General features: G+C 41.3%; 2 protein-coding genes across 4 annotated transcripts in view; one reads left to right on the top strand and one right to left on the bottom strand.

Moving 5' to 3' along the window:
- Window positions 1-1,024: 1,024 nt before the first annotated feature.
- Window positions 1,025-9,689, bottom strand: LOC110014813 (basement membrane-specific heparan sulfate proteoglycan core protein-like). Its single transcript, XM_020701873.2, has 7 exons — window positions 9,503-9,689; window positions 8,890-8,928; window positions 3,958-4,248; window positions 3,460-3,753; window positions 3,101-3,373; window positions 2,924-3,008; window positions 1,025-1,539 (listed from the first exon to the last, which is right to left on the bottom strand). The coding sequence occupies exons 1-7, from the start codon at window positions 9,531-9,533 to the stop codon at window positions 1,377-1,379; spliced, it is 1,176 nt and encodes a 391-aa protein (XP_020557532.1). The 5' UTR covers window positions 9,534-9,689; the 3' UTR covers window positions 1,025-1,376.
- A 3,295-nt stretch (window positions 9,690-12,984) lies between these two features.
- LOC101171983 (capping protein, Arp2/3 and myosin-I linker protein 3) overlaps window positions 12,985-16,275 on the top strand; it is a 35,049-nt gene continuing 31,758 nt past the window's right edge. For all 3 annotated transcript variants that reach the window (XM_020701861.2, XM_020701862.2, XM_020701858.2), the window contains exons 1-2: window positions 12,985-13,266; window positions 14,993-15,087. In XM_020701861.2, coding sequence (XP_020557520.1) covers window positions 13,209-13,266; window positions 14,993-15,087 — 153 coding nt within the window. In that variant the 5' untranslated portion in view covers window positions 12,985-13,208. The remainder of the gene's footprint in view (window positions 13,267-14,992; window positions 15,088-16,275) is intronic.

The following is a 16,275-nucleotide window of genomic DNA, read 5'->3' as shown; positions in this document are numbered from 1 at the left end:
ATGCAATAACTTCTAACTGGACTTGCCATGATAAGTGTAAACCATGTGGTCGCAAAACAGTTGTCATGTGAAGATCTTGTAAATGACTCTGATGCAAGAAAAACCAGAAGAGTAAATCTGTGGAATGTTTAGTCAGATTGAGGATGTGTGGTTTAAGAAATTCAAGTTAAGGCAGCAGCAAAACACCACCTTGTCTTTGTAAAATCCTCTTTTAAATGAAAAAAACATAATCCTATGTTTGTGTTAATGTCCCTCATTTACGTGTTTTCTTATATTCTTTAAGCTATTTATATTGTATGTAATTGTATATCTTCAATTGTTCATATTTTAGCCCATGGAACACGGTGGCCCAGTGGCTAGCGCTCTTGCCTCACAGCATGAAGGCCCCCGGAACAAGTCCCGACTGGGGGACCTGAAACAGTTTGCATGTTCCCCCCGTGCATGTGTGTGCTTTCTCCAGGGACTTCAGCTTCCTCCCACCATCCAAAAACATGCTTCATAGGTTCATTGGTTACTCTAAATTCCCCCTAGGTGTGAATGGGTGTGTGATTGTGGCCGTGCAACAGGCTGGTGACCAGTGCAGGATGTCCCCTGCCTTCGCCCACGAGTGTAAGGGATAGGATCGGCTGCCGGAACGGAAGAAGATGGATACTCATATTTTGTATTTGATCATTTAATTCTTTTGATGTGCAATTGCCTTGCTTAAATGTAAAAAATTTGCAGAGACAAAGTTATTACGTTTCCTGTGAAACACTAGCAGAGTAACTACAGTAATGCAAGGGTGCACAACTGAAAATCTTGCCTAGGGCACCAAATTGGCTGGGGCCGGCCTTGCACACAACGATGGCTCATTCCATTTATGTCCTTGGCGGGGGTGTGAGCCTCAAGTGAACTTCCAAGACAAACCAGCAGCTCCTCTCTATGACCGTCCATGGGCACGGACAATTTAAAGACCCACAGCACTCTTACGGGTCTGCCTCCAGAACCTTTGGCTGCCTGCTTGATTGAATGGTTTAGCACATTCAGAGAAGTTTGTTTTTAATGAATAGAGTTCATTACTCATTCAAAGCAATAGAAAGAAACAAAAACATTTTCATTTTCGGTTGTTAAAGAGTTTCAGGACTGTTCAGCGATCACACCACTTTAATGCAGCACAGTCCACAGAACAGAGGTCTGACCCATCTCTTAAACTGGCCTCATCACAGACCTGAACACAGGACAGAGAGATCAGAACAGCAAAAAAGAAATCTTTTGTTTTAAATTTCTAGAGTCAAAAATACTTGGCCCTTTGGCTGCCTGCTTCCACGTGGAGGATAAAACAGTCTGACAAATCGGTCTGACTGTTTTTAACTGTCAGCATGAACAAGCCAGGTCCTTTAAGTGCCAGGATACATCTGCTTGTCCATCAGACTGGTCATCTCCATCCAGGACAGGTCCCACTGTACTTCTGTCACATCCTGCTTGGTCTCAGGCAGAGGCACTGATGGGACATCGCCTTTAGTAAGTGGCCAGCAGCTCCGCGAGCAAACCATCTGCTGGCTTCAAATAAACACATAATTATCAGTAAAATATCACACGGTCGGATTATTTAGGAGTCAACCCAGATTACTATCAGATTACCATTACTGTCAGACTGTATAAAGCAGTGACGTGCAGTCAGGGGAGGCAAACTATAGCTTAAAAATACATAAATAAAATAAAATGAAATGAATATACTTTTTTAAAGGGCCCCTATCATGCAAAATCAATTTTAAGTGTATTATAATGTCCATGCCCCACCATAAACATTTGAGCTGTTCACACATTTCTGAGTATTCTTCTAAAAAGAAGAAGAAGGAGAGAAAGGCGGTGCCAAAGGGATTGAGTCGTCGTACTTCCGGGTTGGAAAAGAACTCAAGAAAATAACTAGTATTTAATTTAAAAAAACGTGTTCATCAATAATAATAATGGATTAGATTTATCTGTGCTTTTCCAGACGCTCAAAGCGCTTCCAATGTGTCCATTCTTCATTCACTCCTCACGTATAGTAGGTGATGACAGAGGCGTGGCTGCCAGTTCACGCCTACGTCCCTCTGACCATCAGCGGGACATTCCTACACATTCACACACCAGTGGAACCACACTGGCAGCAGGGAGGGTGATGTTTATTGCCCAAGGACACAACGACAGTTGACTGGGGGGAGCGGGGATCGAACTGCCGACCCTTTGATATTGGACAACCTGCACAACCTCCTGAGCCATTATCAGCTGCATGGATAGTGTTTACTATAAAAGGCTTAAGAATAGCATGATATAGCCCTTTTAAATGAAAAATAAAAATAAAATGTTCATTTTTAGACATTTCCTTTCAGTTATTACTTTTTCTGTGCGGGTTTTCAACATTTCTTTGGTGAAAAAAAATAAGTGAATTTATGAATTTCCTGTTCAAATACACGAGAAAGTGGCAGATTAAGCCCCAGCGGTCTCATTTAGTCTTTTTTATCAGCTGAAAATGCGCATTAGAAACACAGCAGGCGAGGCCCGCAGTACCCCTTTTTTCAAGGCAGAGGGCGCTGGTGACCTCAGAGAATGGGACACTAAATGATAATAGAATTAGTGGTAGCAGTTAAGTGTAGCCATCCAGTTATTCTTTAATATTGTTTAGCATACATTTTCAAATGGAGGATTTAGCGCCGCATGGACTTCCTTTGCAAGTAAGTCAGTAGTAACAATTTTGGTGATTTTTTTTACGGTACATCTTGTAAACGGATTAAAAATGTTGAATTGAAATTTTAAACAACACATTTTAACTGCTGCCAATCAAATGGTGAGAAAGCTACTGTGTAGGGTTCATTTGTTTGTAAATCTGACTGATGATGTCAGTGCCTTACCAGCCGTGAACCCCACCACACGTCACTGGTACAGAGGATATCCTGTATCTCACCTCCTGCTGTGAATTATCCAAACTATGAGCGGAATGAGACACAGAAGCACTATGGTAGACGACACGGCAAACCACTTCCAGCTGCCTGATGGTGAGAATAACATGACAAATCTCTGTAAATGCTGTTCTAAAACTGAATCTCATCATTCCAGATGAGCTAAAAGTCACTGTACTGACCTCGGTCAGGTGACACAGACAGCCAGCTCTCTGGACTCTCCATCTTCCTGTCTGGACTCGAGCACTTGTAGGAGCCTTCATCTGTTATTTTAACCCCCCCAATGGTCAGAGTTACAGCTCCATCTGAGCTGAAAAAATTAAAAGTCCCGATATCCATTCCGTCCCTAAAAAATGTTGCTTGTTTTTGCCTTTCTGTCCTGTACTGACAGAACAAAACCACTTCATCCCCCAGGTGTACGGGCAAGGCCGGAGTCCTCAGAAGCATGTTGCCATCTGTCAAGCAAATAATCAGATGTCATGATTTTATCTGTTTTATGTTAAAATACAAACACAGTATGTGGTAATCAGTTTAGACTCACAGTTTACTGTGATGTTAACCGAATTGCTGCGGCCTCCAACACCCTCACACCAGAACAATCCACTGCTTTCACTGGTGGCTTCAAAAGACCAGTTACTGGATGTTTCTGGGCAAACAGCGCCCCCTGGTGGTGGACATGGTGTTCTTTGATCCACTGTCGTGATGTTCGGATGGACAGGAGAAAGCTGCTTCAGCTCCCACCCCTTGGGAGACGTGGGGCACTGCACTGAAAAATTATCCCCTTTGAAGATTTGCCTGGTGTTGGGTGTCAACGTTAGTGAGGGAGGGGCCTCTTCTGTTGAAAGAGAAAAAAGAGTCGGCACAATTTTATGTTGGCTGTTTGCTCCTGGTTAAAAAAAAACAAGCTTTTAATCTGCACTAAAATAAAGATGGTTCTGCGTGTGTCTCTGCAGTTTGAAGATACTTCCAAAGGCGGTTACACGTTTGGAGTTTAAAGCATTTCTATGCACTTTCATCTGGAGGCGTTGCAGCTTCTTACCTGACACTCTGAGCACAACCTGAGCCTTAGAGGTGAGGTTGCTCTCTTGCTGTTCTGCTTTGCACCAATAACTGCCTGCATCCTCCTTTGTTACTGCCGTGATGGAATAGCTGTCTCCATAGAGCGAGTGCCTGTGGTTTGGTGTGGAGGCAGCGTGGGATGTGTGCCTGTACCAGAGGTAGGTCCATGCAAAGGAGAGGTTGGATGCCATTCTGCAGTAAAGAAATACACTCTCGCCGACGAAGATTTCTGGTCCCGGAGGCCACACAGACACGATGGGTACAGAAAGATCTGCAAAGGCAGACATGCGTCATTACGGCGTCCCCTTCAGGACATCCTCCTCTGTCTAGGAAGTCAACCGCACAAGTTACTGGGAAAAAACGCATGACAACTGGGTTGCAATGATTGATTCCTTGTAAAGACGATCCGATTCATATCATAATTTGCTGATCCGGTTTTGAGGGCAGGAGCCCATTATTTATATTATATTATTTATATTTCTTCAGATTTGTTGCTGAATAAATCATTAATACTTGAACACATTTTTTTTTACTTTACACATTAAATAACAAAATTAACTTACTGACTTGTACACACTTAGTTAATTTTGTTCTTATAGTTTTGAGTACTTCTATCCTTTTGAGTTCTCTCTGAGGCCTGACGCTGGAGCAAAGGGAGGAGCCGGACGACTTCCTGAACATTTCTATTTGGAGACGATGGAGGGGGAAGACATGGTTTATTCTTTAATTGAACCATTGGTTGCATTGTTGGAATATGTCAAACATGTTTTGAAGTGTAAGTTTAGTTTTGTTTGTTAAAGCTTTAAATTACTAGTAATTTACTTCTTCAGTTAATATTTGGATTTTTAATGTTTCATATTTGTAGTTCTCTCCCCTATTGTGTTGTGATCAGCCAGTATAAAATCTCCCTATTTCCTGTTGGTGGGTCAGTTTGGGTTCAGTTGGTTTGAGCTTTTCTTCACGATTCTCTCACTTAGATTTGTTTAGTTGTTCCCATTTGAATTCAGACCCATGCCATTTTTGTGTGGCGTTGTTAAACAAGAAGTATGGAGCCCGTGACCTGACATGGGTAAAATGATAAATATCTTGTTCCCACAAATTAATATCTTGTTCCCACGCATTAATTAATTTGTGCGAACGAAATAATTATTCACGTCATAAGTCATTCACAAACACGGATGTGAGCAACATTTGGATTTAAAGCAGATACCTTCACATTTCTGTCTGTGTCTCATTACATTAAACGGAGGACATGGATGATGTTTAGAGATCAAATTTATTTATTAAAAAGCACAAAAGCATCAAACTCGTTAGCAGTCATTTAACATCCAAAGGCTAGAAGGCTACATGCTACATATCCCATCATGCATCACACATCCCATTACGCATCTCGACCAATCACTGTGGCCCTGTAACTGTGGTGCATTCAAATGCAACAGGATAAATAATAGGCTACGTAGCATGTAGCCGACTAGCCTTCGGATGTAGAGTGACTGCTAACGAGTATGTTAATAAAAGATAAGTCCTGAATATTACTATTCCTAATTAACCCTAAACTCCAATATCAGCTGGCTGTCCGTCTGGCTGTCCAGCCAGCTGCCTGACTTTTCGGCATGACAAGCAAAAGAGCTCCGAGACAATAATAAATCGATCATTCTTGTTTTTATGTTTCCCGTCTTGAACGAATGTGGGTCACAGAGACACGAAAGTACCGGCAGAAAGCGGCTTTTGCAGCAGAATGGAGTGCGTGTGTAAATGAATCCAGACATGGAAACCTGATTCCCAATGCTTTTGTGCTTTTTAAAGTAAATTAATTTGATCTCTAAACATCATCCATGTACTCTGTGTAATGTCATGAGACACACAGACAGTAATGTGAAGGTATCTGCTGTAAATCCAAATATTGCTCACATCAGTGTTTATGAATGCCTTGAATGACGTGAATGATTATTTCGTTCGCACAACTTAATTATTGCATGGGAACGAGATCTTAATTTGTGGGAACGAGATATTCAATATCTTACCCATGTCAGGTCACGGGCTCAGTAAGAGTGAATGTCAAATCCATTCACATTTTAGTTTCCTAAAGTTCAGCCCACTGTTGTTTTTCCACATCCAAAGACTCCAAAGGGAACATTCTTAGAACATTCTAGAACACTAGATGGTCACATGACTTTGATCAATTCAAAGAGTCTCCACTCATTGGACTGGAATGATGGACGGATCAGTTTTTGCTGACATCACGTGTGTGTTGTCTGCTGTGATGCACTTGGTCGTTTTTACGTTATTTTAAAATAAACTCACTGTGTCTCAATTCAGATGGTATTTTCTATTATTGATTATAATTGATTTATTTCATTTTGAAACAATTTTATAATGGTAAAGGTTGATTTGATTGACAACTTGCCTCAGACAGATTGATTGGACTGCAAAAATATAAATCAATACAATTCATTTAAATTGATTAATCATTACACCGCCAATCATATATACATTCTGTCAGAACTCATTCCTTAAGAAAAAGTTGTTTTAGCAAATCTGTCAGGTTTTAAATGTGAGAAAATAGGTTTTAGGAGAACCTCTGTTGAATTTAGAATCTCTCTGTGGCATGAGAGCAGCAGAGCTACTGACAGAAAAGCACTGGAGAGAGTGTTGAGGTCGGCGGAGAAAAATCATTGGGGTCACACTGCCAACCATCTGGGACCCGGAAAAACAACACTGACTGATGAGGGCAACACAGATCACCAGGGGCTCCACCATACATACATATATACCACTGGATTGGCCGTCACGCGATATATGACGTTACAAACGTGCGCCATTGTGATGCATTGAGTCTTGCCAAGTGAAGTAATGAGGAGGTCCACACAGGTATGCAAAGAATCACAAAAGGGGACGCAATGTTTGGCCATCAACTGCAAAAATGACAACAAAATAATCAGATGGAGAGGAATCACCTCTCAGAGGTTAGTGATCACATTTTGACAGAGAGAAATCAGGCTGAGAAGCGTGATGTGAATGTTAAAGTTTGAGTCATCCATGCATATTAACAATTTGTGTTTTAATGTTTTATTTATGTATGTATGGACCCTTTTTTTATTTCACAGCAAATACCCTATAATCATAACATTAAAATTACTTATCAATTTTTGAAGATGATTAAAGTTATTGATCTCCAATCACTTCACTTACCCCAAAAACTGATTCATGATTTTTCTAATGAAAAATAATTCGCACATATTTTTCACTTTTGATACTTGATCTGTAAATGCTATGAAGATTTCTGAAACACTGTTATGTTTATTTCTTCTGATATAGTGTTATTTTTAATCATAGTGATGATTTTTCTAATGAAATTAACCTAAACATATTTTAGATAACTGATGTGCTATGTTGATATCCAAAATAGAGTTATGTCTATTTTACAGAATTATTAGGTAATTCATCGTTGTCATGTGATTCATTGATACTTAAGGATTCTTAATGACCTGAAACTGTTGGTAAGGCATGGGCATCTCATAAAAATGTAGGAACCGGATGATGATAAAACATGTAATAAAATGGTTACGGTAGAACAGAGGTGGGATTATATAAGTTTGCTTCCTTCCACTCCCTTTCAAGCAATCTTTGATTTAATAACTAATCATCCTAAATTTGATACATCTGTATCAAACTGTATCTGTATCAATGTATAAATGCTGATTGTATTGTTTCGTGCGTTATTCTTGCTTTGATTTTTTTTTAAATAAACCATTTCAAATCATATCAAATAAAGTAAAAAATTAAATTTTTATTACCTCCAAATTTGACATACTTGCTGTTTTGAAGACGTGTTTGGGATGTAGTGCAGGGACAACCTGAACTACAACTTTCACAAAAGCCTTTGTAGCTGAAGATTAGACAATTTACAGCCAAGCTACTAATTTCTAATAACTAAGCAAAACTACCTTGCTGATAATTTACACACCTGTTTAAAACCTACAAAACAGCAGTTAGTTAGTTAGTTGGTTACACTAATTAATGGCAAATTGTTCATTTATTTGTTTTGTTTGATTAGGACTAAAGAGAGCAACATTTACCAAAGTGTGTTATGTGGTTTATAATAAAACACATATAAAGTCTTGCAGTATTCACAGATTAGTCTTTGGAGATAGTAAATATCTAAATATACCAGGATTTCCAAGCTTTAATTTGAGCTATGTTTCGTGAAAATCAGTTAGGAAATGAAGGAGCTAGCTGGATTTTTGTGGCTGATTCCTGCCTGTCGTAAACTGGAACAGCAGGGTTTTTGTTGACGTGACTTAGTGCATAGCAAAGGCACCTGCACGCGCATATCACTGTGTATAACAGCAAATATGCAAAGGCCAATCCAGTAATATATATCCACCAGCCCAACTCATACCGCAGCCTGCCATGCAGAACAGCGAGGCTGCATGAAAGTTTCTGCCATCAGACTCCTCAACTCCTTCAAAGACCTCGGCTTCTAAAAATACCTGTTCACCAACGTCTTCCCCTGTTTTTCTTATCTCACACCTTGCACACACCACACAAATCCCGTTTTGCACAACAGTTTATATTGCATCAAACCTCTTGTTTAGTTGCACTTATTGTATTTCTTGTTCATTTTTAAATTGCACCTGCCTTACTGTTGAGTTTTAACCCGGTATGTGCTCCTTCTATTACTCTGATGTCTAGATGCTGTTCTGTTCTGGCTGGTGACTTGTCATTTAGCTATGCACAAATGACAAACAAATAATCTGAGTCTGAATTTTAGTTTAAGAGTCTAACAAAAAAAAAAGACAACTGAGGACAACTTACAATAAAATGAACGTTTCGGATTTTAATCATGCCTTTGTCACTTGTGTAATTGCGGTGTGTGTATAGGGGGCAGGTGTTTTTCTGTTTAATTTACCTTCAAGAGCAAAAGCGTGAAGAATAAATGCAGCCACACCTGAAACACAGAAACACACAGCTTGCCCTCAGTGACGTACCACACAACCCTTTGATTTAGACTTGAAACGCTGACATTTTCAGGAGAAATGTGGCTCCAACATCCAAACTGCCTTTAGTATCAGATAGCTGAGTTTCCCATTCTTTAATGAGGCTGTTTAGACTGTTACCCACCCCATGGGAGAGCAAGGAATGCACATTTTCTAGCTGCTAGACAACCACACTACCCGGCAATGAAACTTAGTGCTGCTTTGGTTCATGTACACATAAGTCAAGACTGTCACAGACAAAATAGCCAACACAACAATTTGGCGGCCTCATCCCAATCATTTCTATTAGCCCAGTTTCCGTTCTGGACGCTGCACATCATTTTAATTTAGCACAGACTGACAGTCCCAGCTGCAGCTGTTAAATTTACGAGCCTGCAAACCATTCTACAGTTATCTGCATCGACTTTAGCAAAGGAGCCCAGCTTTGGGCTGACATCAGCTCCGCTTTGACAGCTGAAGGCATTTTTAAGAGACTTGGATGCCAAGTCATCAAATTTGTCTCTTGTAGGTGTCTGAGGAACTCACCCAGCAGCGAGGGAACGAGGATGGTCTTCATTCTATCCAGGACTGAAAGTCCAGAAGCAGCTGTGCGTCTCCTTTGCTATATCTTAGAAAAATAAATCAATGAAAAATGCCACTTTTCTGGTGCAGACTACACATATATTCCCAAGATCCAGCAGCTATTTTTCACATAGGGTGCCTTTTTTAGAGAGGAGTGACTGTCACAGAACACGACAAACAGAGATGGTCATCTTGGTGGAGACGTTTCCTTCCTCTGTGGACTTCATAATAAGCCATCTGAGGGCAGATTTGAGCACCATGAAGGAGAGGGCTGAAAAATCCCCAAACCATAATAAAACCAATTCATCATCCAGTTCCTACACCAGTCCTGCTTCCTGCTCTGGTGCTGAAATGACCAATTGTTCTGACTCCAAGGAAAGCAGTGTTTCATTTCCTTTTTGCCACCTTTTGTTTGTGTAACCCACCAAATAGTTTGATAAGCACTGGAACTCTGTTTTGTGCAAATGCCCCCCCCAAGGATGAACCCTAATGACTTTGCTGATCCCGACCTTTCCTGTAGCGCCTCCAGCAGGCTGACATTTGCAGTTCAGGCGGAAATGTCTTCCTTCACAGCAACCAGAATGGTTAAGCTAACATTTTCTTGACCCTCCTCAGTATGAAGTGAAAAACTATGGATTTGACTTTTAAAAAAACAATCCCATGTGGGATAAAGTAAACATGAGGTTCGGTTTAGGACTATTTATTCTGACTCGCACACAGATGTCAAAAACCAGCTGTCTCACTAAACCCTGTCTTGGGTTTGTATCTTGTGTTTTGCCTCACTTTCTAAAAAACATGATCAAATTAAAAGAAATGCATAAATTGTCAAATCCAATCTTCTTTGAAAGAGAAGATTGGATTTGAAAAAACGTTTTGAAAAATCTACTTTCAAAGCGTTCCCAGTGGTCTTTTATTTATAATTGTGCTCATTTTAGCCAAAATCTAAAAACCTGTGTCGTTTTCTAGGACAGTTCAGTAGAGTTCATTAGAAATTCACCTCCGAGTTGTGGGCAGGACTGTTGGGGCCCAGTAAGCCCGCCCTGACTTCCCATCATCCATCTGTTTACACTCTCTTGCGCTAGCTTACAGCCCCTCAAAACCCCAACCTAAGATTTGCGGTGCAACAAAAATGGTGAGCAATTTTGGAGCTATCCAGCCAAACAGTTTAGACCCAGATCTCAGTTCAGACGAGGAAAACAAAACATTCATGGATCTATTTGTCTGCAAGTGAATGCATCAGACTGAGCGGAGCAGGGAGCTGGTGATCTGCCGATTGTAGCTTCTACATCACAAGTAGGATCTCATTCCAACCGCATTCTTCCGTCTGCTCCTGATTCACAACAACTTAATTAAAGAAATACTCAGAAATGCAATTTGAATCTAAATTTTCTTTACACGTGCCCTCCATCATGAGAAAAAAAACTACAAGAACTACTTAAAAACATTTTAAAAAATCACATTTTCATCAGATTGAGTCTTTAAAACTTTTTCTTAATTATTTGATATCAAAAGAAGTTCTTATTTAAGTTCTTTTCCGCTTCTGTTTTCTACATGCTTCTTTCTTTTTGATAAATACTGACCGCTTCCTGTCTCTTATCAGATAGAGTCTATCTGATAGACATTTCTACAGCTATTAAGACCAATGAAAGACTGTAAAACCTTGGGTTTGAGCATCTTCTTCATCTCCAGAACCTTCTAGGAACTCTTGAAACAGGCATTGTCATTTATGTTCAAATCTCCTGATGTCTCAGACTATCCAGGCTCCATCAAACAAGAAATATTATTTACTACACATGTAACCCCTTGTGCTATCCTAGGCACTTTACCATTGGGAGTTGGGTCATCTAGACCCACTAGACAGAGCTCTGAACCTTTTTTCTTCAATGATTTGTGATCTTCACTGGTGTCCATGAAAAATCACATGAAATCTTTCCACCTTTATCCACCTTTGTCATGGTAGGGAGAACATGTCAATGCAAAGGGGGGGGGGGGGGGGTCATCTAAGATAGCACAAGGGGTATTTAGAAAGGTGCCATGGTTTTCTGAAGTCTTTATCTGTTCCAAATCTCAGTGTCAATGTTTTGTAATAGGGATGAAGGCCATCAGTCCCGTGAGTGAAAAGAAGCTTTGACTTGATAGGAGAAACACAACTGATGCTCAAGGAACATTTAGTGAGTGTTACTAGTTTTGAATGAGACAAACAAAGTTAAAGCAAAAATTGAAATTATATTTCTGTTAACTTTGTTCATGCTTCTTCAGACCCTGAACCAAACATCTGGGTGGAAAGTTGAGGTGTTACCCCCACACCTGAGTTAAAAAATATCAATGGAGACCTTCACAACTTAATTAAAATATACTGTACTAAATATTCTGTACTTTGGTAATTCTTATTGATGCTACTTTATTTGTATTTTATTGATCTCACAGTCTTTTTTGGGTTTTCACTTATTAATAATTACCCTCCGTCACCTTTAGCCTGAAGGGTACAAACGTCTGTGATTGCCGACAAGAGGGTCACATTTGGACTCATGAGGGCATTGACCCCTTCACGCCACGAACGCTAGTTTAGTACCGTTTCATCCAGGACTCCATTTAATTTAGATTCACCTTGAATGGAAAAAACACTCAAGAATGTTTTTATATAATTGGAATTCAATCCGATTTACTGATCTAAAATGGATTCAGATCATCTTTATCCAAACTTCCAGCAGTGAGACTCAGACAGAAATTCCTGCTACTGAACAGTGAAGTTTTCCAGATTCTTGGATTTCTTCCAGATCATCAAGTGTAAATGAAATATGTGTCCAAATATATAAAGTAAACTAAAATGAATGTCAGATCCATTCACATTTTAGTTTCCTAAAGTTCAGTCCACTGTTGCTTTTCCACATCCAAAGAATCCAAAGAACATTCTTAGAACATTCTAGAACACTGGATGGTCACATGACTTTCTAAATTCAAAGAGTTTCCACACATTGGACTGGACTGATAGTTGATCAGTTTTAATGACATCACATGTGTGTTGTCTGCTGTGATGCACTTGGTTGTTTTTATTATACATTAAAATAAACCTACCATATCTGTACAAATGGCATCTATGTCGATATAAAAGGGTTTTCTTTCAAACAATTTAAAAAACATAGGTCGATTAACAATTTGTCTCAGACTGATTGATCTGGTTGGATGTAAGAATTCAAATTGATTCTTTTATTAAGTTGATTAATCGTTACATCTCTAGTAAAAAAAAACACCAACCAATACTTCCTCCAAATTTTAAACCCAACAAGCACGTGCAGAACTAAATAAATACATTTTGGAATAGGTTTTCTTCTTTGTAAAGGTCCATCTGATACCCTTCGTCACAGGTAAGTACAGCAGCCTCATTATATCTCATTGATCCCGCCTCCCCCTCCTCATCATCCTCCCTCCTCCTCCTCCTCCTCCTGTTCCCATATCCAGCCTCTCATTCTTCACAGAGCATCTTCCAGGAAGCTTCAGCTTGTCCGATGCTCCTCTGAAATGCCGAGAAGAGAGACAATCCTATCTGTCCTTTTGTGACAGAGAGGAAGAGCAGGAGGAGGAAGGCAGCGAGAGGGAGCGCAGGGAGGAGGGAGAGAGGTCCAGCGGGGGGAGGAGAGAAAGGGGGAAGCGGCAGTAGAGAGGAGCAGACATGGCTTCTAAAGAGCTTACAGCCTCTGGTTTCGTCAGTGTGAGCAAAGACATTACAGGTGGGTTCACGCTCGCTTCTTCTTCTTGCTCTCCTTCTCATCCCCGCGTGCGCCAGCGGCGCGTGGGGCCGCGCGCGGAATCCTCTCTTCCGCGTGGCTGTTGGAGGCTGCGACCGAGCACGGATGCTTGTGAAAAGATCCACCTTCATGTCGAGTCCCGAGGCTTTCCGGGGGGCTGTCTCCCCCTCAGTGCACGCGAATTATATTCTGTGCAGATGAATTATTTAAGGGAAAGAAAATATCTCACAATGCTTAGGGGGGCTGCCCTGAAGGGAGGGGGGTTACAGGGACTTGAAAAAAAAGAAGAAAAAAATCTAACATCAGCTTTAGGCCAGGGGAGGAAAGGGGCGTTGTGGAAATGATGCTGAACTCGTGGGTTTGATTTCTCCTCAGCCTGATTCTGACCCTCACGTGGTCCACTTCGTCTTTGTCTGTTTGCGTTCCTGCAGCCTCGGTTCTGGTCCGGTCGTGCAGGTGCGCGTCAAAGTGTAGAAGGATGAAGAAGTGATGAGGCAGATGTTCACTCTTCCAATGTTGAATCCCACCCTGGACCTGTTTCTGTGCTTAAAAGCAACAGTTTCCACGTGTCAAAGTCGCAGCAATGCCCACAAACTCACGGATGACACGCGCAAGCGCGCGCCGCTGCGTTAATTACTCCTAATGACTCTATTAGGCGCTGATGTGAATCCCTGCCTCTCCTCTCAGACACCTGCCGGGCGGCTCCGCCTCCTGCAGCCCTACCGGCGCACGCTGCCAGCATGGAGCACCTGGTGGTCTGCAAGGTCACCTGAAAAAGGATAGAGCGCAGCAGCTTTTATATCTAACAATGAGTGCAACATGTGTGAGAAGAGCCTTAAATGATGCAGATGGCGGAGGGCTGTTGGTGCTTTTCTGGAAACTGATGTGCACTCAATAAAGGGGTTGCAGTCCATGCTTTCATTTTGGCTCAAGAAGTTGATCCCAGAGCCTTTAGTATTGATTTCCTCAATCAACTCATCAGGCCGCATGCTGAGCTGATACAGTAATTGAGAGGCTGAATCATATCATTCCTGCTGGCCAGTGTCTGCTTCAGCGATGGCTCGATTTTCCGCTGGTGCAGCAGGCGGGTCTTGTTCAAGCAGGGGTCACAGCACAGACTGAATCAGTGACTATCACATGCATGTTTCGCCCCACAAGAAAGATAGAGCATAGGGGGACATGAAGTTCAGTTTAGCTGTGGAGACTCCGTGGGATGGGCCAGTTAGACACACACTGAAGGCGGCATCGTTTCACAAGAGCTTATAGTGTCCCATCTTTCCTTGGTTTGTTGAATCAAACCAAAAAGCAGCTGCAGATGCGTTTCCCTGCTCGACGCAACTCTCAGTCTGTCCTGCTCTTTGAAAACTGGCTTTAACTTCAATGACCATTTTTCTAGTTTAGTCAGTATTGTGTTTGTCTGTCAAAAACACTGAAAAGCCTTGGACTTGTGCATACTTCCACCTCAACCTCCAGGCAGACTTCAGCTGTTTAAAAACAGATCTGAACAGACACGACGTTCTGCAAATAATCCTGCACAGCGAACGCGACGTCCCATTTTGTGTTCATCGAGGTGTCAGTCTATTGAAGTGCCCTATAACTGAGACACACCATAAGATTCTAACAGCACATTTCGGATTCACGCTGATGAACTGAATCTTTTCAGACCCACAGAAAGATAATCTGTGTAAATGTGTGTTTTCCTCCACAGAGAGCATCAGGAAAATCATTGATAAATCTTTGATTAAGTTCGTTTGTGGAATTAAGCTTGACACTAAAAGTGGAAAAACGGAGGACAGATTCCTGGTAAGGATTTTTTTTCTGTCTCTTCACATTTTCTTAACTCCCAGTTTGTGCTGATAGACACCATATTGCTGCTGCAGACACATTCGAGGGGCTTGTTTTATGCATTTGCAGTCTTTGATGTCAACTTCCACTGAGTCTTCCACCGTCACAGCGCTGATATCTACGTCAGCAGCGAGCTTGAACGTCTTGCTTCTACAATCACTTTGCGACTGCACCACTAACAGTGTGGGTCTCATGTTGGATGGAGTGGATCTGTGGGAGGGTCCCCTGCTTCATGGGCCACATGGAAGCGGTTGGGGAGCTGAACAGCCTTTGATAATGGGAGCTTTCAGAGCAGAGTATGGGACAGAGATGTGAAGCCACTGTGGGGGAAAATGAAGCTCTGCCATATATCTGAATTGAATCTGGGCCATTTAGTTTTCACACTGAGCTAGAAATTAAACTGGATCCTATATGAAGGCATATTTATAATAAAAACTGCTGTAACATTAGTTTATTTTATCTTCACTTTACTATCTGAGCTTTGTCTGCTGCCCATCAATTAGCAAATGAGTTTTTCCAAAAGGTCTCCTCTTGGCTGAGAGTGCCTCACTCACTGGGTGCTTTAATGGTTCATCTCACAGCAAGGATTGGGAGAAATGACAGTGATCTGTTTGATATTTATATGTCTATCTGCCAGAAAAAAAAAAAACGTGTCCCATTTACCGCTTCCTCTCAAAAAGCTAATCTCAAAAGCAATGTCTCTTTCTCCTGCTGCTTCCAGGCAGAGGACAGAAAAGATCACACCTCCACGGACCACATATTTAATTTCGGCAATTGCAAGTCTTATATGTCCATGTGTTGACATTTTTTTTTTCACTAATTCATTAAGATATTGGGGCAGAATGATGGTGTCAGATCAGTTGAAGGGTTCATTATCTCTTATGTAAACTTCACCAAAAATGCTGCTCTGCAGCAGCTCTTATACAGGAAGCGGGATGTTTGCACGCCGTCCCTTTGAAGTGAATTACTGGTAGAAAGGTTTGTCCACCTGCCTGCATCAGCAGGATTTACTTCTGTTTACTAGCTCCTTTAGGAACCAGCAGTGGCCTGGAGTCATCAAGGTAATGTGATATGATCTGGTTTTTCTAATGAACCCCTTCCTGAGAGCCTTTGAAGTAAGCGTTTGCCTCGGTCTCACAGTGTGCT

This window comes from Oryzias latipes, chromosome 4 (assembly GCF_002234675.1).
Source record: "Oryzias latipes chromosome 4, ASM223467v1".
Classification (NCBI taxonomy): Eukaryota; Metazoa; Chordata; class Actinopteri; order Beloniformes; family Adrianichthyidae; genus Oryzias; species Oryzias latipes.
Note: the sequence above shows the minus strand (reverse complement) of the source record. Positions and strands in the feature narration are given on the sequence as shown.